Consider the following 24673-nt stretch of genomic DNA (forward strand, 5'->3'; position numbering starts at 1 on the left):
CCAGCCCTAAATTAATAAATACAAAGAAAAAATAAGAATGGTAGTAGACTCCCATATATGCAGGGAGCACACCAAATTCTCTTCCAGAAGGCTAACACAACAATAACATTAATGTCATTACCTTGCATGAGACATGCTAATCTGCAGCTATCTCCTCTTCTCCTCACCAGGCCTTGCTCTTGGACGAACCAGGAATTTCAGGGACTAGACACCTAGAGCATCTCAGAGTAGCTAGAAACTACCCCAGAATAGTCAAACACACTGATGCCACCACCCTTCGAGCTGAGAGGCTGAGCTGTCTGGCAGGCGCCCCACCCCGCCTCCTCAAAACCCAGGCTGACACTGTGACGGATCTTCCGATTCCTTTCTCTTCCCAATTACTTTCCCCTTTAATTGGATACAGATATTAGAGGAAAACAAGGGACAGTGGGGACCACATGGAATTTCATAGTGGAACCTTCATTTTGGAACTAAGAGGAATCTAAGAGAGCCACATCCCTTTGTGTGATCCATCTCCCATGACTTGCATTCTGACCATGTTTCCTCTAACAACATCCTTAAGCAATAGATTCTCATTAGTAATTTGGTTAAAACAGAAGCAAGTATTATTTACACTGCTTTACAAATGACTGGAGAAACAAGAACCACATTATCAGTTTTAAATTGCTTTTGTGAGTTGACTAAGGACTTATGGGGTAAAAGCATTCCTTTTTAAAAAACTTTAAGATTTCATTGTTAATTTGGAAATAGCTATTTCCGGTTCTTTCTGCCTGCATAGGAATATCATCACTATCGCTGTGTTCTATGCACTACCTGTGATCCAGCTGGTCATCACCTACCAGACAGTAAGTGCGGCCCTGAACCCAGAACCCACGCTCTCATACTGCAGGTAGAGAGCTTTGCTGTGACATACAGAGAAAGGTATAACTTGGAATTGGTCCAAAAATTAATTTCCCAGTTGGGTTCTAATTGGACTTCTCCAATGCTTCATCTTTGATCTTAATCTAATTCCCAATTGTTTTATCAGAGGGAGACTTGGGACCTCTTGTATTATTTTGTCTACCAATCCGAAATTATTACCTTGCACTCATTCAGTCACAGTATCTATCAATTGTGCCTATGATTTAGCAGTCTGAACTTGACCGTGATGGGATAATGAGTAGAGTAAATAAGTTTCCAGATCAAAACAAAGACGCCTGATGTCTCATTTAGCCTGTGCCCTCTCATTAAGGGGAAATATTTTTTTGTAAAAGTAAAAACAGCTTCATAAAATTAAAATATATTAAAATAAAAAGAAAACAAAATAAAAAACAAATAAACATAAATAATAATTAAAATAGCTTAAGAATCCCTAATACTCCTTCATAAAACCCAAGGGTCCAGGTCACTTGAGTGACCTTCTCTAGGATTTATTCTCTGTGAGAAAGTCCATTTAGATTAGCACGAGGCTGAAGGTGTTTCCAGTGAAGTGGTTCTCAAACTTTGTTGTGCATTAAAAACATCTGGGGAACTTTTAAAAATCCCAGCGTCCAAGCTGTACTCCATAGCAATTAGGTCAGAGTCTCTTAGAGTGGAACTAGCCATCAGTATTTATTAAATGCCTGGTGATTCCAGTGTACAGCCAACTTTGAGAACCAAAGTTCTAATAATATTTAGCCAATTTCATATTAACTACATGTACTGCATTATGAGAACAAGTACTTTATGAGGTCTGAATACCACAATTTATAATCTAAATATTCTCTGAATACTTTGGGGCCCTGTCAGAAGACATATCTATACTGTGGTCTGGGAAGATTCTTGATGATAGAGATGGTGATAAATATGGAAAACTGAACACCATATCCTCATGTCTACCTGCACTATGGTTATTTTCACAGAGGATGGGACAGCTTCATGACCTTCCAGCATTCATCTAGAAAATAGGACATATCATGTCAGTCAGTCCTAATAGGCATGTCCCAATGTTAGCATCCTTTGATACTCCTTTTATCATGAGAACAAAGAAAACAAACTCAGTTGAATTCCACTTTGAAGCCATATAATGGGGAAGATAGAATATTTCAATTCAAAGCAAGATGGTAGCATCTAAAGGAAATGTGCCTGTGCTGAGGGAAGGTGGCAGATAATGACCCAGCCTGATGAGAAGGAGTGCTGGTTCCACTGTGAGTCACGACAGTCTATTAATGTGAGCAGTGCTGCTTTTTGTGATTTCAGGGGACTGAGAAAAACTGCATCTCCTCTTCTCACTCTTGAATTTGCAGGTAGTAAATGTCACTGGAAACCAGGATATCTGTTATTACAACTTCCTCTGTGCTCACCCCTTGGGCGTCCTGAGGTAAGCCCAGTCCACCGGTAGCCCATGAGGCTTTTAGAAATGCCTTTCTATGTAATGTTGCTATCTCAGTTTTTTTGTGTTTTTTTTTTTAATTTAATAAATCTTTATTGTTCAGATTATTACAATTGTTCCTCTTTTTTCCCCCCATAGCTCCCCTCCACCTGGTTCCCAACCCACCCTCTGCCCTTACCTCCCCCACACTGTCCTCATCCATAGGTGTACGCTTTTTGTCCAGTCTCTTCCCGCACCTCCCACACACCTTTCCCCCCGAGAATTGTCAGTCCACTCCCTTTCTATGCCCCTGATTCTATTATATTCACCAGTTTATTCTGTTCATCAGATTTTTAATTCACTTGATTTTTAGATTCACTTGATAGATATGTATTTGTTGTTCATAATTTTTATCTTTATCTTTTTCTTCTTCTTCCTCTTCTTAAAGAATACCTTTCAGCATTTCATATAATACTGGTTTGGTGGTGATGAACTCCTTTAGCTTTTTCTTATCTGTGAAGCTCTTTATCTGGCCTTCAATTCTGAATGATAGCTTTGCTGGGTAGAGTAATCTTGGTTGTAGGTTCTTGCTATTCATCACTTTAAATATTTCCTACCACTCCCCTCTGGCCTGCATAGTTTCTCTTGAGAAATAAGCTGACAATCATATGGGTGCTCCCTTGTAGGTAACTAACTCTTTTTCTCTTGCTGCTTTTAATATTCTCTCTTTGTCTTTTGCTCTTGGCATTTTAATTATGATGTGTCTTGGTGTGGTCCTCTTTGGATTCCTTTTGTTTGGGGTTCTGTGCGCTTCCTGGACTTGTAAGCCTATTTCTTTCACCAGGTGGGGGAAGTTTTCGGTCATTATTTCTTCAAATAGGTTTTCAGTATCTTGCTCTCTCTCTTCTTCTGGCACCCCCATAATTCTGATGTTGGTATGCTTGAGGTTGTCCCAGAGGCTCCTTACACTATCTTCAAATTTTTGGATTCTTTTTTCTTTTTGCTTTTCCAGTTGGGTGTTTTTTGCTTCTTTGTATTTCAACTCTTTGACTTGATTCTTGCAGTCCTCTAGTCTGCTGTTAGGTCTCTGTATAATATTTTTTATTTCAGTCAGTGTATGTTTAATTTCTAGGTGGTCCTTTTTCATATCCTCAAGGGTCTCGCTAAATTTATCGGCCTTTTCTAGGAAATTCTTGAAAAACCTTATAACCGTGGTTTTGAACTCTATATCCAGTCATTTGCTTTCCTCCATTTCTTTCATTTGTGATCTGTTTCTTTGTCTCAGCAATTTCGTTGATTCCCTGAGTTGGTAGAGTAGCTTTGTGTGGTAGGTGTCTTCTAGGGCCCAGTGGCTCAGCCTCCCTAGTTACCTGAGGTGGACACTCTTGGTGCACCCCTTTGTGGACCGTGTGCCCAGCCTTGTTGTAGTTAAGTCTTAATTGTTGTTGGTATCACTGGGAGGAATTGACCTCCAGGCCAATTGGCTGTGAGGATCAGCTGTGTCTACACCGGGAGAACTTCTGTGCTGGAGACACTCTTATGAGACAAGACTTGAAAAATTGCAAAAGTCTCTTTGCTCAGCTTGGATGGGGTGGAGTTTCAGGGCGGAGCAGATAGCCTTGGTTTCCCATCAGCTCTGCCCTATGAGGCCCCTGTGTCTCAGTGTCCTGTGATAATCGCTGCAAGCACCTCTGAGAGAAAGCCACCCTCGAGTTTTGCCCACTGCCAGACAGTCCAGTTTCTCCCCGAATGTGTCTGGTTTCCCAGGGTCTCGCCTGGGACTGGAGTTCAGTGCAGTCGGGAGCTTCCTTCTCCCTCCCACTTTAGAAGGCCAGCCGCGCACTCAGCCACCTGTACACACAGCCGCCCGTCCTCTCCGTGTGCGAGTCTCCGTACCTCAGCCTTTTGCAGCTCCTCTGAGTCTCAATGTGCTTTCCTCTTTTCTTCTAGTTGTAGAATTTCCACTCAGCCAGCCTTCCTGTGGTTCTGGATGGTGTCCGTTTTGTCTTTTAGTTGTAGTTTTGATATTGTTGTACGACACAGCAGTTTAGGTGTTTACCTATGCCGCCATCTTGGTTTCTCTGCTATCTCAGTTTTTAAAAAATACTAAAAACATCTGTGGAAAACTACCCCAGTCATGGATAAAGAGGAATTTAAATCAAGAAGTCGAGACCAGACATACTTCTCTCATTCCTATATGAGGTGTCAGGAAATGTTCCTAAGAATAATCCACTGAGGTGAGGGCAGGGATGTTTTTGAAAACATCAGGTCCCTAGTTGTAATGACACTTTTCCATGGGCATGAGCTGCAAGTATATTCAACCCAACAACTTCTTGAGGAAGATAGTGTTACTATCACCATCCTCCTTTTTAGATGAAGATGCTAGGGCTTAGAAAAGTAAGGACTTGCTGAAGGTCCCTCAGCTGTCAGTGATGTAGGAACTTGAACATTTGCTGCCTCTAAGACCATGCTGCAAGCCTCCAGAAGTGGAAAGAGCATTAGCCTGGGAGTTGGGAGCCTGGCTTCTTGTTCTAGGACAAGTTTTCTGAATTAAAGCCACTGGTTGTGACCAGCTAACATCCTGAAATTCACAGTTTCAGAGTTGAGTGTTGACACATAACATGGATCCATTGATGAGAATTCCCTCTCACAGTGTAGCTGAAACACTTGCCCAAACTGCTCATCTTTGGAGCATCTCTCTTTCCCAGGATTCATTCCACACCAGTGCCCATGGGACCAGAGAGGATTGGGAGCATAATTGGGAAGCATAGTGTGCACCCCTGAGAGGAAGTGGCCACATTTTACAGGCTTGGCATCCTAAAATGAAAGGTTAAAGATGATCTCTGATGATTTTCCAGTCTTGGAATCTTATGAAAAGGTTAGAGGTGGAAAACACAAATGCTGAGTTCCCTCGCTAATTCGTCCATTCATTCTCTAAATCTCTCTGATTGCCTGACTCTCTCATGGTTTCTCTCTCATCCCTTTAGTGCCTTCAATAACATTCTCAGTAACCTGGGGCATGTGCTCCTGGGCTTCCTCTTCCTGCTGATAGTCTTGCGCCGGGACATTCTCCATCGAAGAGCCCTGGATGCCAAGGACATCTTTGCCAAGGTGAGCAGAGGGTGGGTGAATCAGAAGTGGGAGCTACAAGGATTATGATTCCAAACAGGAGCTACAAAAGGGAAGAACATCTTATTGGTGGTGATTATGGTTTATGATGCTTGAGGCCAGGCTTGGGCTTCCAGATTCTGTGGCTATGTCACTCACTGGTATCTTTCTGTTGACCACGCTCTCTCCTTTTCCAGGAGTATGGGATTCCCAAACACTTTGGTCTCTTCTATGCTATGGGCATCGCATTGATGATGGAAGGAGTGCTCAGTGCTTGTTACCACATCTGCCCTAATTACTCCAACTTCCAATTTGGTAATTAGAATTTACATCAACTACATAGATTTGAGTTATAGGAGTCTTATCCTGGGACCCTCCCAAAAATGCTAAGGTCATACCCGCAAGAATTAAATAACATTTTACATGAACTAAAGTGACCTGAGGGCACCTCACTATAGGGCATGATTTCCACATATTGCACCGTTTTTTCTCTCTGATCACATTTTAGACTAGAAAACTCCTAAGACTGAATGTTGATCTCATGGCCATATCTGCAGGTGAGCCTTGGGCTAATCATTAGGCGGCAAGTCAGGTAGAACTCACCAACTAGTGTCTAGAAAGGTCCTTCGGTATAACTTGGCCTAATTTAGCAGTTAGATTGCTTTGGGATGGATGTAATAGAAAAGTCAATTCAAATTGAATGAAATAATAAGGACATTTATCAGCTCAGCTCACCACCTGAAACTCCAGAGGCAGAAAGGGCTAGTAGCTCTGGTTCCACTTCTCACCTGTTGCTTTTATTCTCAGGCTGTCAGGGAACTTATAATGGCAAATATAGTTACAGCTGATTCTGGCTTCCTGTCTCCACCCCACGATGTTTGGAGGACACAGCTTCAGGAGCCTTCGTTTAAGAGAATGGAAACTTCTTTTCTAAAAGCCCCCCATATAACGTCCCCCCACAGTTCAGTAGCTTAAACAGTCATGAGCCCATTCCAGAATCATTCCCTATGTGCTAGTTAGCTCAGACTTGAGTTTCTACACTAATCACAGTGGCAAAGAAGGTGAGATTACCTTTAGATCAATGGGACCTATCCCTGGAACCAGGTGTGGGGTTAGCCTTCTTAAAGCATATTGTCTGGACAGGTATGCATTTCTGAATTGAAAACAGGGCTAAGAAGTTTGAGTTAGCAATGAGCTGCTGTCAGAAAGCAGGAGGGAAGAGGTGATGCTGGTAGTAGGCAATTAACAATGTCCTCTGTACTCAAGAATAAGGGTTTCTAAAACAGTCATTTTTATGTTTGTGCTCTAGCCTCTGGCTATTAACTAGAAATTCTGTCTTATTTTATTTTGTTTATTGATTTTTGCTTAACCCAAGGATCTCCTTTCCAATGATTTTTAGAGGGAGTGGAAGAGAGAGGGGGAAGAGAAAGGAAGAGAAACATTGATGTGAGAGAGACACATCAATTGGTTGCCCCCTGCACATGCCCCAACCCAGGCCAGGATCGGGCCTGCAACACAGGTACATGCCCTTGACGGGGAATCCAACCCAGAACCTTCAGTCCAAAGTCCAAAGCTCTAACCACTGAGAAAACTGGCCAGGGCTCTCTGTCACATTTTAATTTTTTTAAATTAGAAAACATTTTTAAGAGGGAAAACTATAGAGAACAATATCATTCACCACTCAGAATGAACAAATGCCAGTATTTAAAAACATTTGACTTAAATCTACTTTTTAAGAAATAAAATATTGTGTAAAGTTCTTGGTTGAACTACTTTCCAAATTTATTCCTCTCTTTCCTTCCCCAGAGGCAACAACCATGATTAATTTGGTATTTATTCTTCCAGTTTGTTTTCATAGTTTTGCTACATTTATAGTAAATTGATATTAATTTACCACACTGTGTTCTGCAACCTTCTTTTTTCATCCAATAATATGTTTTCAAGATTTATCAATATTGAATCAAGGACAGCTAGTTCATTCTTTTTTTTTTTTTTAAGGATTGTCACAGTCTGTACTAAAAATATACCACATTTATCAATTCCTCTATTGAACAACCTTCAGATGTTACCAACATTTTGCTGTTACAGATAGTGCTGCAATGAACATCCTTATGTTCAACTCTGTGTATATGTGAAAGTGGTTCTCTGTGATACCTAAAAGTAGAATTTGGGGGTCACCTGCAATGGAAGATGTGCATCTTCCATTTTACCAAAAGCTGAGAATTTTCTCTCCAGAGCATTAATTCCCACTCCTGTTAGCTGTGGGACAATTCCCATTTTCCCACATCATCACTGGTGTGTGTTATTGTCAGGTATTTAAATTCTTATTAGATTGTTTAGTATCATGGAAGAGTGCATTGTTGTTTTCATTTGCATTTCCATAACTCTCATGCAGCTAAGCCACATTTAAGTTCCAGCTGATGGGAAATCCCTAGCCTATAAAGCTATGCAGGAGCAGCCATCAGTGTGGTTATACTTCAAGATGCTGAGAAGCGCCTCCTACACCCACCTAGGATTCATTTTATTGTCACACTGCCTTAATTGTCACCATTATGGCTTTTTCTATTATTGTTGTTGAACACCAGCGTTTAAACACAAACACCCCTGAGAGCGGGAATAGTCAATTATTTATCATACTAGAGGCCCAATGCATGAAGATTTGTGCAAGAATGGGCCTTCCTTCCCTGGCTACCGGCACCGCCTTTGCTCTGGCTGGAGCCGCCTTTCCGCTTCGGCCCAGAGCCGCCTTTCTGGCTTCCCACGCTGCCCAGAGGCCCCGAGCCGCTGGGGTGGTGCGGAACGCCCCCGGGCTGCTCATGCCTGCATATGCAAATTAACCTTCCATCTTTGTTGGGTTAATTTGCATACTCACTCCTGATTGGTTGGTAGGCATTGCGAAGGTATGGTCAACTAGCATGTTTCTCTTTTATTAGTGTAGATCATCAGATAAGTTTCTTCTGTGAACTAGGAACAGCTTTGGAGGGATTCAGAAGTGGAGTATGTGGGGGTTGCCTAGAGAACGTGCCTGGAAGGCAGGCATATTGGAGGTCTCCACACAGTCTGAGGGTAACAGATACCCCAAGGCCTGAGGAGAGGGGGTTTCTGAGACTGAGGAGAAATCTGTCTGTTGCCTACTGGATCCTGATGGTCTCAGCTCTTCCTCTGCACCTTCAGACACCTCCTTCATGTACATGATTGCTGGCCTCTGCATGTTGAAGCTCTACCAGACCCGCCACCCAGACATCAACGCCAGCGCCTACGCCGCCTACGCCTCCTTCGCCTTCGTCATCACACTCACGGTGCTCGGAGTGGTGCGTCCCTCCCCATGACTTCAGCCTTCCTTTCAGAACGAACCCTCTTGGAAGGTTTTTTGTTGTTTGTTTTTGGGAGCTCAGGTGGACGGAATTGAATTAATCATAATCCATGGTTCATGGCACTCTCATCGTTGATCCGTTCGTGGCATTTTATTTACTTATTTTATTCGGCTAGTTATTTTTATAATGTGATTGGCACCTGTAAAACTACTCCTCAAGAGTTTTAATATAAAGCTAGGACTTCACTCGAGTGAGACTGAAGTAGGGATGTATAAGACTGGAGAGACTGACTTCAGAGATTAGAAACCACTTTCTAAACATGCATGGACAAGTGTTACCTATCTGCAGGTATTCAAAGAGCAGTAGCCCCCAACTTTAAACCTCTCACCCCTTCACCACTGCTGTTCAGCTGCCTCTCCCCTTTCCATTTTTATTTGGCCAGGTAGCCATTCTTTTTCCTGCCCTGGGTGTAATAAGACCCCTGTGAGATCAGTGAAGGGGATGAGGTGAGGGCGGGAGAGGGCAGGGGGACAAAGTCATGCACAGCTTGGTTTTTGACTCCTTATGCCAATTTGAGAGAGCTGATTTTAGAAGTTCTCTGGGAAAAACCCAAGATGAAGGTAACTTCCATCTTTTCTCCTAGGTGTTTGGAAAAAATGACATCTGGTTCTGGGTCATCTTCTCTGCAATCCATATACTGGCCTCTCTGGCCCTCAGCACCCAGATCTACTACATGGGTCGTTTCAAGATAGGTGAGTCCCCTTTTACATAACATAATACTAAACACACTGAGAAAACAGTTTTTACTGATCCTAAACAGATGTGTTACCAACCATCGTGAATGCATGCTCTGAATTCTGTATTGTGTTTAATAGCATATATTCCCTCCAAAATCTCCTCTCCTTTACTGGATTGCAGTAAACTACTATCACTAGGTCTAGTCACCTGAGAAACTAAGCTTGCCACACCTCCAGCTGCAGGTCCCAAATGCTTTGCAATCGACCAAATTTTGAAAGTGCATTTGCAGAACTGCATTTTTACCATACCACTAATTCTACCTGGGGATGTTTCTGTTTTGTTTTGTGGCATTTAAAAGGGCCATTTCTTGCCATACCTGGTTTGGCTCAGTGGATCGAGCGTCGGCCTGCTGACTCAAGGGTCCTAAGTTCGATTCTGGTCAAGTGCACGTACCTTGGTTGTGGGCACATCCCCAGTAAGGGGTGTGCAGGAGGCAGCTGATCGATGTTTCTCTCGCAATGATGTTTCTAACTCTCTATCCCACTCCCTTCCTCTCTGTAAAAAAAATCAATAAAATATAAATAAGTAAATAAATAAATAAAAGGGCCAGTTCTTTAACCATGATAAATGGTTATAAATATATTCTTTTCAAATTCTGGGACTAGAACTTTTTGAGACCAACTTGCCAATGTTAATGGCAGGATACCTCCTGGACTCCCTCTGACCATGTGAACATTGAACACTGAGTGTTCCACAGAAATCGGCTCGGCCTGCTGTTGGTCAGTCTTCACACGTGGGAGCAGGTTCAAGTCATCTTTGGAGCATTTAAATTTCACCTGCCATTTTAAGGTCCATGAAGTCAGACAAATATTCTTTGGTCTATGTCCAGAAAAACTCTCTCTCTCTCTCTCTCTCTCTCTCTCTATATATATATATATATATATATATATATATATATATATATATATATATATATAGAGAGAGAGAGAGAGAGAGAGAGAGAGAGAGAGAGAGAGAGAGAGAACATAGCTCTCCTGCATAGCCGGTCCCCAGCCCCTGCCTCTTTTCTTCCCACCTCTGTCCCTGTCCTACATCTTAAGGGGTCTCACAGGTATGCATATGGACACCCTTGTTCTACATCCAAATGGCCACTCCTTGCCCTTGGAAGTATATGCTCCAATGGTGCAACCCGCCCACCCAGAAGATAGGCCCCGGGAACGGGGCTATGCAGACATGGAGATCAATCAGGGTCAAAGCCATTTGGGCAGGGAATCCTAGGGTCCAGGAATTCAGAATGTGGCCTTGGAGAAGGAGGAGGAGTCCCCTTGCCCTGCAGACTCCTCACTCAGTGAGGAATGAGGGCCTCTGAAATACAAGACCCCTCTTGCCCAGGTCTGAGTGATTCTACATAAACAAGTGGCTTGTTTACGAGAAGACCCAATAGAACATTTTCTTATTTTGGCAATTTAGGCTTCCCTTTTGGCACGGCCGGTAGATTTTTCCCTTGGCGCTGACATGCCAGTGCCTCCAGCTCCCCAGGGAAGCATCTTTAGCTGGTTGTGTAGAGCATTTCGTTTGGTGCACTGGTCACTTCCCATCCCCCAGACTCCAAGGTGAGTTAAGTCATACAAAGTCAACTTGCAAACGGAAAATAAGCTGCAGCTTCTGGGTTCTCTCAGAATTGGAAAAATAAAATTGAGTGCAGATACAGTAGTCGCCCACTCCCCTCATTCACGGAAAATATGTTTCAAGTCCCCCAGTGGATGCTTGAAACTGTGGATAATAACAAACCTTATAAATATTATGTTTTTTTCCTATGCATACATAACTATGATATAGTTTAATTCCTAAATTAGGCATAAGAAATCAACAATAATAACTAATAAGAAAATAGAACATTTATAACAATTACTGTAACAAAAGTTAGGTGAATTTGGTCTCTCTCTCAAAATATTGTACTCACCTTTTCACGTCGAGAAAGCGCTTTACGGCTTCTCTTTGGCATGTCCGAATGGCAGCGTCAATATTCTTGCGCTTCGGGGCCATTATGAAGTAAAACAAGGGCGACTTGAACACAAGCACCAAAATGCCAGACAGCCCATGCGATAACCAAGACGCTCCTGAGCGACCGGCGGGCGTGCAGCGCGGAGACGCTGTGGAGGCGCGGAGACGCTGTGGAGGCGCGGAGTCACGTCCTGGCAAAGTCCTGGGCCTCGCGAGACTTCACCACGCTACTCGGAATAGTGCGCGATTTAAAACTTACGACCTGTTTACTTGTGGAATTTTCGATTTAGTATTTTCTGACCCCAGCCCAGCCAGGTAGCTTTGTTGGTTAAAGCATCGTCCTGATACGCCAAGGTTTCCGGTTCGATCCCCAGGCAGGGCCCGTAAAGAAGCAACCACTGGGGACATGAATAAGTGGAACAAACTGATCTCTCTCTCTCTCTCTCTCTCTCTCTCTCTCTCTCTCTCAAAAAAATAATAAATAAATACAAATTTTAAAATATATTCTTTTCAGACCCCAGTCGACTGCAGGTAACTGAAACTGCGGAAAGCAAAACCACGAATAAGCGGGGACTGCTTATGTGTAATGATGACCATGAATACATAGAGGAGCTTTGAATAGATTTATACCACATTTATACCACCTTTACCCCATACAGTTTTGCAATGCTGAATTCGTTTATCTTTATGAAAAGGAGGAAGTGAATGCATTATGGCCTGGTAACAGATACCTGCCAGGGTCTCAACAGAAAAAAGCTGTCACACAAAGATGGAGGAGGGTTTGTTCACTGAGGGACTCTTCCTGCGACAAGGCGGGCAGAGAGGAATGGGGGGGTGGCCCGGCGGCCTGGCCCAGCCCCAAGCCCAAACGGCCAGGGGGAGGCGGGTACCAAGCGGGCAAAGGGAGCAGGGCGGGAGGAAGCCCCTCTGAAAAGAGCAGGGACCCTCGGTTGACAGACACAGGGAAGGCGCCAGGGAGGCAAACACCCTGAGGTCGCTCTCCTTCCGCTGCTCCTCCATCTCCTGCCGGGGTCTCCACTGTCCAAATCCACGCAGGAACATCCCCACCCCCCACCCCCCCGGGCCCCGGCCGCACTCAGCCTGCAGGCGTGGTGAGGGACGGAGCCGCGCGTGCAAAGTAGGTCTGAAGGGGCAGACAGAGGTAGCCAGTGTGCAGCTTAACGGAATAGCTCCCATTTGCTCACCCAGGAGTCTTCCCCAAGTGGTTATAGACTTACTAGGGTCAAAAGGAAAACTCGCATTTCACTGTGAGGACGATTGCATCTAGATTTAGTTCAAAGGCAGGAAGCTGAGTGAGTGGACAGAGGCACCTCTCTGCCCATTTCATAAGCTACCTTTACTGTCTCACATCACAAGCTTCTTTCTCTGTGGCCCTGGGGCCACACGTGAAAATAAACATGGACACAGGAAAGGCAACAGGAGTGAGCAGAGCATTTCATACGCGGGACAGAGAACCGCAGACCTGCTTGCCCAGGTGGCTAACAGGACCCCAGAAAAGGACCCCAGGGAGTGCTCATGAACAGGGTTGGTTATACATTGTAATCGGGACAAAAGGAGACAGAGAGAGAAATCTGATTCCCTCCTGGAGAAATAGTACATTTCTGAATGTTTGAGACAGGCAGAAAAATTCTGTTCTTTATGATGAGCCAACATGACTTTTCTAACCAGAAAATAACTTTCAAGTCATCCATTTAGAGAGAAAACGAAAATAACCAGTAGTTCACCTGTTTGGCTACCTTCTTACAGATCTTTCTCTTTCCCATGTCTTCTCTGCTTTCCACTGATTCAGACGTGTCTGACACAGGTAATGTCCAGCAGCCCTTCGCAGGGTTCTAGATTGTTTCCTTGACAAGCGACCCTCCCTCCGGGTTTCCTGCCAGCCCCCAGAGTACCTCCCTCCAGGGCAGGGTGGTGGGCGGGGGGAGCCAGAGAGAGGCTCAGAGGTGAGGATCACTCCTACCCAGCCTGCACTTCTGGGCTATCGCATGGACATGCCCCGGGCCCCCTTCTTCCCTCTGTGTGTCTAAAGTATAGTGAAGGCTGGCTACATTGACCCCAGGGGTAGCATTCACAAGAGAGCTGGATCCACCCTCACTGGATGCTTGCCCAGCTTGCATGTGGTGTCTACAGTGTGGACAGCTCAGAGAAAGACAGCCCATCTGGGATCCCCTCTCTGTTCCCATAGCAGCTATAGCACGCACCCTCACCGTTTCCTTCTTTCTGAAGGATTGCATTTTTTAAAAAATCTTTCCTTTTTCTCCCCATCTTCATTACATTCCTTTGATTATTGTTCCAGTACAGGTTTGGGCTTTCTGAACATGCCCAGTAAAACCCAGGATCCCTTGGTTCAATGCTTTACTGACTCATAACCACTTTGAGAAATACAGATTAGAACTTTTACAGCCCATCTGGAGAGAGCAGGTGTTTTAAGGTGGGCCCCATAACCTCTCTGCTATAAAAGAAACACCACTGGAGTAAACTGTAAACAAAGGGAAATTTAGCTGGAGGAGACCCTAAAAGAGTTGGCCAGCCACCCAAATTACTTGTGATTGCATTTACACGTGTCCATCTTGCTTGCCCTTCTGCAGTAGTGCCCAGGGGTGTGGCACACCCTCCAGGAGAGTACGGGTGGTGAGGTGAGGGTGCCATTTTTAAAGCAAACATTAATTGTGCACCTATCAGCTGCAAAGCACCATTTTTATGAGGTGAAGACGACATCATCCTGACCCCAAAAGCTCGGGCCCTGTGGGCGTATTTTGTATTATCTCTGACCAAGCCTTCTTACCATGCGATTGTGTCACCCGCAGATTTGGGGATTTTCCGGCGGGCTGCTATGGTGCTCTACACGGATTTCATCCATCAGTGCAGCCGGCCTCTGTACATGGTATGTGTGTGCTCCTGCACCCCTTGGCTTTCTCTCAGAGAGTGGGGGAACAGCAGGAGGGACAGGCTCAGGGCAGTGACTCAGCCTCCCCAATCCAGAAGGCCAGATGGTCCAGGTGGCTGAGGTCCAGTCAGGGGGAAGAAGCATGCTGTTTATTCTTCTTGTTCATAAAAAACAAGCTGGGATGGTCTCACTTTTATACATGAAAGATTTCTAGTATAGAAAGAAAAAATATACATGTGGGTGTGTACAGAACTATTGAACAGTGATGACACTGCTGTGGGGTGTCCCTGTAAATAACCCTCCGAGGAGGTAAGATTATTTCCCTTGGGTAAGTGAAAGGGACACTATTAATAACCGCACCAGACGGTCTCAAGCAAACTGGGACTTATGGCCACTCCAGTAACTTTCCTTAGGAGCTTACACTGCCCCCATTACACATTTGTTTGACTTTTATACTTGGTTGTTTTTTTTACAATGAGCAAGGATATTTTTTCAAAACTGTGAGTATTGCTTAGTGGTTGAAATACAACTTTTTAAAATTCTCCATTCTACTTTTCAGTATATTATACATTTCTTCACTGAGCACAGGAATCAGGGCCCTGGTCATAGCTGTCTTGGCTCACTGGCAGTAACCTTGGGAAAGCTACACCCCCCGCCCTCTGAGCCACTGCCCTGACCTTGGCAGGTGTTCAGGGAACCCCTGTGTACCCTGCCCAAATAGCATCACTAGTATGTGGTTCACTTAGCACTTGCTAATCCTATCTAATAAAAGAGTAATATGCAAATTGACCATCACTCCAACACACAAGATGGCTGCCCCCATGTGGTCAAAGATGGCCGCCCCCATGTGGACACAAGATGGCCTGCAGGGGAGGGCAGTTAGGGGTGACCAGGCCAGCAGGGGAGGGCAGTTGGAGGCATTTGGGCTTGCAGGGGAAGGTAGTTGGGGGCAACCAGGCCTGCAGGGGAAGACAGTTGTGGAGGACCCAGGCCTGCAGGGGAGGGCAGTTGGGGGGACCAGGTCTGCAGGGGAGGGAAGTTGTGGGGGACCAGGCCTACAGGGGAGGGCAGTTGGGGGCAACCAGGCCTGCAGGGGAGGGAAGTTAGGGGTGTCCAGCAGGGGAAGGCAGTTAGGGGCAATTGGGTTGGCAGGGGAGTGGTTAGGGGGTGATCAGGCTGGCAGGCAGAAGCGGTTAGGGGCAATCAGGCAGGCAGGCAGGTGAGCGGTTGGGAGCCAGCAGTGCTGGATTGTAAGAGTGATGTCCGACTGCCCATTTAGGCCCGATCCCACCTCGAGGGGTCCCAGATTGAAGAGGGTGCAGGCTGGGCTGAGGGACACACCCTCCCTCCCCACCCAGTGCACCCTCTAGTCCTACATAATAAAGGGCTAACATGCAAATTGTCCCCAGAGTTCCATCAGTGGGCACAGCCAGCCAGCCAACCGCCTGTGGCCCCTCCCCCGGCCAGCCTGGCCTAATAGGCCCCAATCGGGTTGGGCTGGCCAGACCCCACCCATGCAGGAATTCATGCACTGGGCCTCTAGTGGTTTATAATCAGAGGATTTTTACGAAAAGGAATGTGGGAATCCCTTAGCCCGCTACAGCTTGTCAGGACCTGTGGGCACTAAAAATTGAGGGGGCTGAGGCTGAGGGTTTTTCAGTGTTTCCTTTCCTCCTTTCCAGGACAGAATGGTGTTGCTCGTTGTGGGGAATCTGATTAACTGGTCCTTGTAAGTAATCTTAGGAAAACACCTTTTTTCCTCTTTATTCATGTCTCTAACACTGGTTTAGCTTTCTTTGGTTGTCATTTTTATAAACAAATCTGAAATTAAGGAGGCCATAGGATTGAGCTTGCCCTAGAGCAGCCGTGGGCAAACTACGGCCCGCGGGCCGGATCTGGCCCGTTCGGCTGTTCTATCCGGCCCGTGGAGCTGAAAGAGCGGAGGGTTCTCTTGCTCTCCCCTCCGCTCCTTCACCAGCAGCAGTATTAACATGGCAACATTGGGAAACACGGCCACAGCTCCTTCTTCTGAGTGGGCGGATTTATATCCGCCCATTCAGTAGAAGGAACAACCTCTCAATCTTCCAGAGGCTCCTTGTAATGCCCGGACGCGTCTCCCGACATCACCCTGGGAATGCGTAGACACGTTATCATGGTGATGTAGGGAAACACGCCCCTGGAGAGCACAGTATCAGAGCCTTTCTGAGGTAAGATTAAGAGCTCTACTCAAACACAATTTTTTCCTGTTCCCACATTCTGTACATCACAATGACTTGTTAATAAAACAACAAAGACTTTCAGCTTTTAGGGCTTGTATCCACTGCAGTTTTTTTTCCCACTGCGGACGTGCGCAGCAGGGAAAAAGACACACAGAGGACATGTCACACTAGCCATGCTGCGGCTGCATTTTTTTGCTGATACGGATGCAGTATCAGTAACGCTACCGTGGCCACTAACTGCATGTGTTAGCGGCAAAACAAATGCATTTTGTGCTGCGTTTGCTTCTCCCCCTTGTGTCTGTAAAAATGCATGCTACAGGGCATTTGTGTTAACATGCACCACTGCACATTAGCATCAACGCAAACATGATGGAAACCTGTGTACCATGCATTAACCCTAGCTGTGCTGCATTGCAGTACTGCACCACACTGCAACGGCAGCACGGCTAGTGTGAACGAACCCTAATTCAGTGGGTTGAACAAAAAGATTGTATAGAAATGTGATGAACTAAAGATTTTATTACAAAATCGCTTAATTTCAGGGTTTCAGAAGTAATTGGACAAATGAAAAACTGAAAATCAAATGTTCATATCTAATACTTGGATGAAACCCTTTCCTGGTAATGACAGCCTGAAGTCTTGTACTTATGGACATCACCAGATGCTGGGTTTTCTCCTTTGTAATGCTCTGCCAGGCTGTCACAGTAGGGAAAAATATATATACATATATATATATATATATATATATATATATATATATCCTGCCATTTCCAGCTTTTAATAAGAAAAACTATTGCAATGGGCATTTAAAAGTGGCACTTGGTTGTTTTTATAGAGTCCAGTGGATGCAATCTGACATTGATAATGGGCTCTTTCACACTATGTGCACTGCAGCTATTTTTTGCCAGTAACGGAAGTGCTAGTGGTAACTACTGGTTACCCATGTTTTGCACTGCCCTAGCACCTCCCATACAAGTGTGTCTGGAAGACACAGCAATGTGCAGCTATGTGTGTTACCATAAACAAAGGGCCTGTGTGAAAGATACACAGGTTTCCTATGGAGGAAAGGGGTTGTTCTCTATGGTCAGGGTGTGCCTCTGTCCCATGTCTGAACTTTTTCAGATGATTTTGTTATATATATATTTTTAGAAGACCAAAAATGTTATAGTAGAGCAAATTTAATCACTTGTTTTTATACTTTACTGTCTTATTTTAGTAAAGAATTTAATAAGAGAACGGTACTGTTGGTTTTAGCCCAATATTAAACATGAGTGGACCAAAGAAAAGGAAAGTGGACAGTGAATGCCGAGTGTTTAAGAGGGAGTGGACAACAAAATATTTTTTCACCGAAGTCTGATCAATGCCGGTATGTCTGATATGCCAGGAAACACTTGCAGTCTTCAAAGAGTACAATCTCAGCTGTCACTTTGCCACAAAGCATGGCAACTATGCTAGCAAGCAGTCACCTCAAGAACGGGAGGCTACTTCACAGAGGTTGATGGCTAAATTACAGGCTCAGCAAAATGTCTTTCACAGACAAACTGCAATTCAAGAGACAACTACCAAAGCAAGTTTTATGCTATCATTCAAATTAGCAAAAGCTAGTAAACCTCTCTCTGAAGGTGAGTTTTTGAAAGAATGTATGATAGAGACAGCAGGTCTCTTGTGTCCAGAGAGCAAAGGCAAGTTTGAAAAACTCAGCTTATCGCGCAGGACAGTGACTCATCGAGTGGAACTGATTGATGAAGACTTGGCCAGCAAGTTAAATAGTAAGGCAGAGTTCTTTAAGTTTTATTCACTAGCATTGGATGAAAGTAATGACGTAAAGGACACTGCTCAGCTCTTAATTTTTATCCGAGGGATTAGTGACAATTTTGAAATTACGGAGGAGTTTTTAGCCATGGAGCCACTGAAAGGAAAAACACGGGGAGAGGACTTGTATGACCAGGTGTCTACTGTCATTGAGAAAATGAAGCTACCATGGAGTAAACTTGCTAATGTCACAACAGATGGACCTCCAAATTTAACTGGAAAAAATGTTGGACTGCTAAAAAGAATTCAGGATAAAGTGAAAGAGGAGAACCCTAACCAAGATGTTATTTTTCTTCACTGTATTATTCACCAGGAATCATTGTGCAAGTCTATATTACAACTTAATCATGTTGTTAATCCAGTCGTAAAGCTTGTTAATTTCATTCAAGCAAAGGGACTTCAGCACCGTCAGTTTATTAAGTTTCTGGAGGAAACTGATGCGGATCACCACGACTTACTTTACCACTCTCGAGTCCACTGGTTGAGTTTGGGCAAAGTTTTCCAACGAGTGTGGGAGCTCAAAGAAGAGATTGGTGCATTTTTGAAATTAAAGGGGAAAGTCTGACGAATTTACTGAGCTGAGTGACAAGAATTGGCTGTGTGACTTTGCATTTGCTGTAGATATATTTTCACATTTGAATGAGCTAAATGTGAAGCTACAGGGAAAAGATCAGTATGTACATGACATGTACACTAATGTGAAAGCCTTTAAATCGAAGCTGATTTTCTTTTCCAGACAAATTTCAGACAAAGTCTTCACTCATTTTGCTACACTAGCCACACAGAAGGAGACCATCCAAAACGTGAAGAAATACAGCAAATCACTGGATGACCTGCATGCAGAATTCTGTCGTCGGTTTTCTGATGTTGAAAAAATTGACCAGTCACTTCAACTGGTGGCCTGTCCTTTGTCACAAAACCCTGAAACAGCACCAGAAGAGGTGCAACTGGAACTCATCAATCTTCAGTCTGACTTTGTCCTAAAGGAGAAATTCAGCTCTCTTGAACTAAGAGACTTTTATGCTTCACTTAATGAAGCCACTTTTCCAAACATCCGGAGGATGGCACAGAAGATACTGGTGCTGTTTGGGTCAACCTATGTTTGTGAGCAGACATTTAGCGTCATGAACATCAACAAAGCCCCTCACAGATCAGCTTAACTGACGAACACCTCAGATCTATCCTGAGAATAGCCACAACAAAACTAACTCCAGACTTCGATGCATTAGCTAAAAAAGGAGACCAACAACACTGTTCCCACTGAAGTTGATGTTTTAAAGACCAAAAACCTTTCAACCCAGTCTACATTGCCATCTACATCTACGTCCCGGGCATAATTTGGAAGTTGCACTAAAGAAAATGTTTAATTTACTGTTTACACATTTTGTTCTTTTCTATTTGTTTTATTTTTAAATTATTTTATTACATTTAAGTTTAATTTGAAAGGCTTTTGTACCTTTCCTTTGTTAGGCAATTTTGTTTTGCCTTTGCCATCTTCAATATAAGGTATGTTATTGTGCTATGATTCCTCCATTTTTTGAAGTTTCAAATTATAATAATTAGTGTTTACATTCTTCTTGTTAAAATGTTTGAAATGAATAAAACTATTGAAATAAATTTTAAAAAAGACCGTACCCTTTTATGTAATGATGTTTACTTTGAATTTATATTAGTTCACACAAACTCTCCATCCATGCTTTTGTTCCGGCCCTCCGGTCCAGTTTAAGAACCCATTGTGGCCCTCGAGTCAAAAAGTTTGCCCACCCCTGCCCTAGAGACTTGAGAGAAAGGTATTTTTCTCCTGCAAAGAATGGACTAACAAGCTTTTGTGTACCGATAGTGGCCCCTCTTAGAGCGTTGAGTTCAATGCATTGAGTTCATTTGCTCAACAAGACAAACATTGAATTAGTGGATAGATTAGATAGATAGATATTATGTCTGTAGTTGTAAAAATGCAATGTAGTTTTAAATATTTTTGTAGAATTTTCCATAAAGGCTACCCAGTCATTTGTCTTAGTCTGTGTGTGTGTGTGTGTGCATGTGTGTAAAAGTGTCTTTACTATTTATTATTTTCCCCCCTAAGTCTCGTTCTTCCTACTCCACCTCCATCATTCTTCCTCTCCTTTCCCCTCATTATTGGCCCTTTTTCTTGCAAATGGCCTCAAAATAGAACAGTACAACAGACGTATATTTTTGCTAGCTGTATCTGCAGCTCCGAGAAGGTCCTCCCCATCCCGCTCTTCTGCATCGTGGCCACCGCAATGGTGTGGGCCGCTGCCCTGTATTTTTTCTTCCAGAATCTCAGCAACCTATTTTCAACTAAAAAAAAGTGAATGAGACTGGCCGGGTGGCTCAGGTGGTTTGGAGTATTGTCCTGTACACCAAAAAGGCTTGCCAGGGCTCACAGGAAGGAGCCAACCAATTGATGTATCTCTCTCTCTCTCTCTCTCTCTCTCTCTCTCTCTCTCTCTTTCTCTCTCTCTCTTTCTCTCGCTCTTATTTCCTCTCTCTCTCATAAATCAATAAAAACATATCCTCAGCCCTAGCCGGTTTGGCTCAGTGGATAGAACGTCGGCCTGCAGACCAAAGAGTCCTGGGTTTGATTCCAGTCAAGGGCCTGTACCTCGGTTGCAGGCTCCTCCCTGGCCCGGGCCCTGGTCAGGGCACATGCAGGAGGCAACCAATCAATGTGTTTCTCTCACATCAATATTTCTCTCTGTCTTTTCCTCTCTGTCCCACTCTCTCTCTAAAAATCAATGGAAATATATCCTCAGGTGAAGATTAAAAAAATATAAGAATGAGTGAGATATTTTATGAATCCCTCAAAAATAAGTAGGTTTCGCTGCTTTTACAAGTAGTTCTTCGCTGATGTGCACATCTGGGTCAGTGACCTTTGATAGAAAGATAACTCTCTACTTCTGTTGCCCTTTAAGACATAAAAGGAACGAAAGAGGCATACCTTCAGGGGAAGCCAGAATCTTTTCAGGATAATTTGAATCTTATTGGGGCACCATATGCTTCTGGAAGAAACTCCCCACAGTGCTGTGACCAAGGGATGACCTTGGGATAAGGCTTATACCTGTGCAGGGCCCCTGCTTTACACGGGGATGAGTTGAGATGGATGATTCTTGGCAGTGGTCACCTGCAGGCTTTTTGGGACCACCCTTTTAGGGCAAACCCCACAGACCTGGTGACTATAAGATGGGGTAATAAATTTTAAAAACATAGACAGCTATCCAAAGTTGGTTATGTGTTCCAAGCCAATTATTGAGATAATTCTACTTCTAGTAATCCAGTCTAATGAAATAATCTTCAGTGCAAAAGCAAGCACAGTATGTCTGGAGGTGTTCATTCATTCATGTGGTGTTCTTTATAATAGTAAGAAACTGAGGGGCAAAGGGAAAACCCTTCATTTCAACCAGAGAGGAAAGACTATTCTTTATGGTGCATCCACTTACAGGAACCTTACGATCGTTAAAAATGAATGTGCTGATGGAAATGTAATCTGTTAACAGTTACTTATAATATGTTAAAGAGGGTTGTTGTTTTTTAATTCCCCTCCTTGCAAAAATGGGAGTGGGAAAGTGAAAAAGTCAAATGTCACAAATCCACTTCATGGCTGCAAAATAATTCCTCCCCGTTTGCCCAGCGCCCTCTTTGGACTGATCTACCGGCCCAGGGACTTTGCCTCCTACATGCTGGGCATCTTCATCGGTAACCTGCTGCTCTACCTGGCCTTTTACATCATCATGAAGGTAAGTGAGGCGGCTGGAGCCGCAGCACCTGGGCCCGCGGCTGGCGGTGCAGGCAGCTCCACAGCCTCTGCTTCTCACCCGCAGCTCCGCAGCTCCGAGAAGGTCCTTCCATCCCGCTCTTCTGCATCGTGGCCACCGTGGTGGTGTGGGCTGCTGCCCTATATTTTTTCTTCCAGAATCTCAGCAGCTGGGAGGTAAGAGAAGTTTTTCTTTTCCAAGGTGTGGTCTCTCTCCATCTGTCTTCTGACCATCTTGCCTTCCCTCTCTCTATGTGCTAGTTGCTGTTTATCATTTTTATATCCTCTCAAACAAAAGCTTTCTCTAAAAACCTTAATATCCACACACAAATGCTCAACGAATGGCACATTGTCATCATTATCAGATGTGTAAGTCCTACAGACTCTGCAAATGTGACCTTCCTATTGTGTTGTGTACGATCCTGTTCCCAATGAATGTTAAACATGTGCAAAAACATTGTTTAGTGTTTCTTGTCCCCCTTTCTCATCATAATCACCATCCATAAACCAATAACCAGGTGCAGGGGTTTATAAGTCCATATCACAGATTGGAAAGCTGAGGCCTAGGAAATTAGTGATATTTCTGAAGCACAGAACATGTAAGTCTCCACTCTCCATCTCCGCAATCACCACAATCAATTTTAGAACATTTTATCACTCCATAAAGAAACTCCCCACTTCTCCTGAATTCCTTAGCCCTAGGCAGCCACCAAACTATCTTTTGTCTCTATAGATCTGCCCATTCTGGACACTTCTTAGAAGTGAAATCATATACTCTGTGGCTTTTGAATCTGACTTTCTTCATGTAGCATAATGTTTCCTAGATTCATCCATGTTGTAGCATGTATCAGTACTTCATGTCATTTTATTGCTGAATAATGTTCCATTGTATGGATACACTACATTTTATCTAGTCATTCATCAGTTGATGGACATTTGGGTTGTTTCCACTTTGGGGTTCTTATGAATGATGCTGTTCTGAACATTTATGTGCAAGTTTTTTTGTGTGTCAACATATGTTTTCTTGGAAGCTAACTTTTTGAGTCGGGCATCTAGTAGTATTTGTGTAGTTTTCTGGATGCTCTGCCCTCTGACAGTTGAACTGTGGGAATGCTCATCCACATCCAGCCTCGCCTTCTTCCAGGAACCCCAGCTGAGTCCCGGGAGAAGAACCGGGAATGTGTCCTGCTGGATTTCTTTGATGAGCACGACATCTGGCACTTCCTGTCTGCCACTGCCCTGTTTTTCTCATTCTTGGTGAGTTGACACCTTTTTGTTAATTTCTTCTCTCTTTACATCTGGTACTCTCTCTTTCTTCTCCTCCCCTCTTTCTTACACCCTCTTTTTTATTCCTTTCTAATTTCCCTTTCCAATTCTGCATTGTGATTTAATTTACAGATTGTTTCGTTTTTACATTGTGTCATCTGGTTAGGTAGTTATTTTAAGACACAGAGTGACAAAATGATTTTCCTTAAGCTTCACAACATTTGATTATCAGAACTCACATGCCCAGAATCCCCCAGGCACTGCTTTTGGCATCCACTAAAATTTCTATAGCATTAGGCTATTCCTTCTTATGCTATCCTCACATTCCTCCTTTCAGTCTCAGTGAATATAAGTCATTTACAAATTCCTGGAGTAGCTCAGGATAGCATCCAGGCCTCTGTTGCCTTCAGTTCCAAATCTTTCATGTAGTCCCTTCATTTCTTAACCCAAACACCTTCCCAGAAGCCACGTGTATTATAACATCCTCGGAAGATAACTCCCGGCATTCTTTCACATTAATTTTGACTTTCATAATTAAAAGCCCATGGTACCTGCACAGGTTCATGACAAATAGCAGGAGTAGGTCTCCGGGACCCCCAATACTGCCCGCTTTAAGCAGTCTCTGCTGGACTTACAGCCTCAATAGTGGAGCAGGGCTACCCTCTGGTGGCCAGTTTTAGAAGTTTACTCTGTATACCCTTATTTAAGGCTTTTATTTTTTAGTCACTTTCTTTTTTTTTATATATATATATTTTATTGATAGTTTACAGAGAGGAAGGGAGAGGGATAGAGAGCTAGAAACACTGATGAGAGAGAAACATCGACCAGCTGCCTCCTGCACACCTCCCACTGGGGATGTGCCCGCAACCAAGGTACATGCCCTTGATCGGAATCGAACCCGGGACCCTTCAGTCCGCAGGCCGACGCTCTATCCACTGAGGCAAACCGGTTTCAGCTATTTTTTAGTCACTTTCATTAGAGAGATAAAGAAGTGGAATGAAGGGTTCGATGTGGAGAGAGTGGTGGTGGAGGGACCTAAAAATGGAGGAGGAGGATACACTTTATGTATAGTAACATTTTATGCAGTAAAACTTCATTTCCTTTAGGTCTTGACCTAAATGGTCCCTTCAAAGTAATGACTTCTTCAGCCACCCTTTCAACATGTTTTTATCTCCCTTACTCCATACTTCCACGTTCTTGTCA

At 43.9% G+C, this 24673-nt stretch overlaps 1 protein-coding gene across 1 annotated transcript in view; it reads left to right on the forward strand.

The window, feature by feature from the left end:
• Positions 1 to 24673, forward strand: part of SIDT1 (SID1 transmembrane family member 1) — a 115855-nt gene that overhangs the window by 88818 nt on the left and 2364 nt on the right. The window contains 13 exon segments of the mRNA XM_080655418.1: positions 779 to 845; positions 2265 to 2338; positions 5317 to 5440; positions 5635 to 5752; positions 8612 to 8748; positions 9395 to 9503; positions 13304 to 13318; positions 14322 to 14398; positions 16084 to 16130; positions 22082 to 22187; positions 22272 to 22293; positions 22296 to 22381; positions 23333 to 23461. Of these exon segments, the coding sequence (XP_080511544.1) occupies positions 779 to 845; positions 2265 to 2338; positions 5317 to 5440; positions 5635 to 5752; positions 8612 to 8748; positions 9395 to 9503; positions 13304 to 13318; positions 14322 to 14398; positions 16084 to 16130; positions 22082 to 22187; positions 22272 to 22293; positions 22296 to 22381; positions 23333 to 23461 (1111 nt within the window).

The sequence above is a fragment of the Plecotus auritus genome, assembly GCF_963455305.1.
Source record: "Plecotus auritus genome assembly, chromosome: 2".
Classification (NCBI taxonomy): domain Eukaryota; kingdom Metazoa; phylum Chordata; class Mammalia; order Chiroptera; family Vespertilionidae; genus Plecotus; species Plecotus auritus.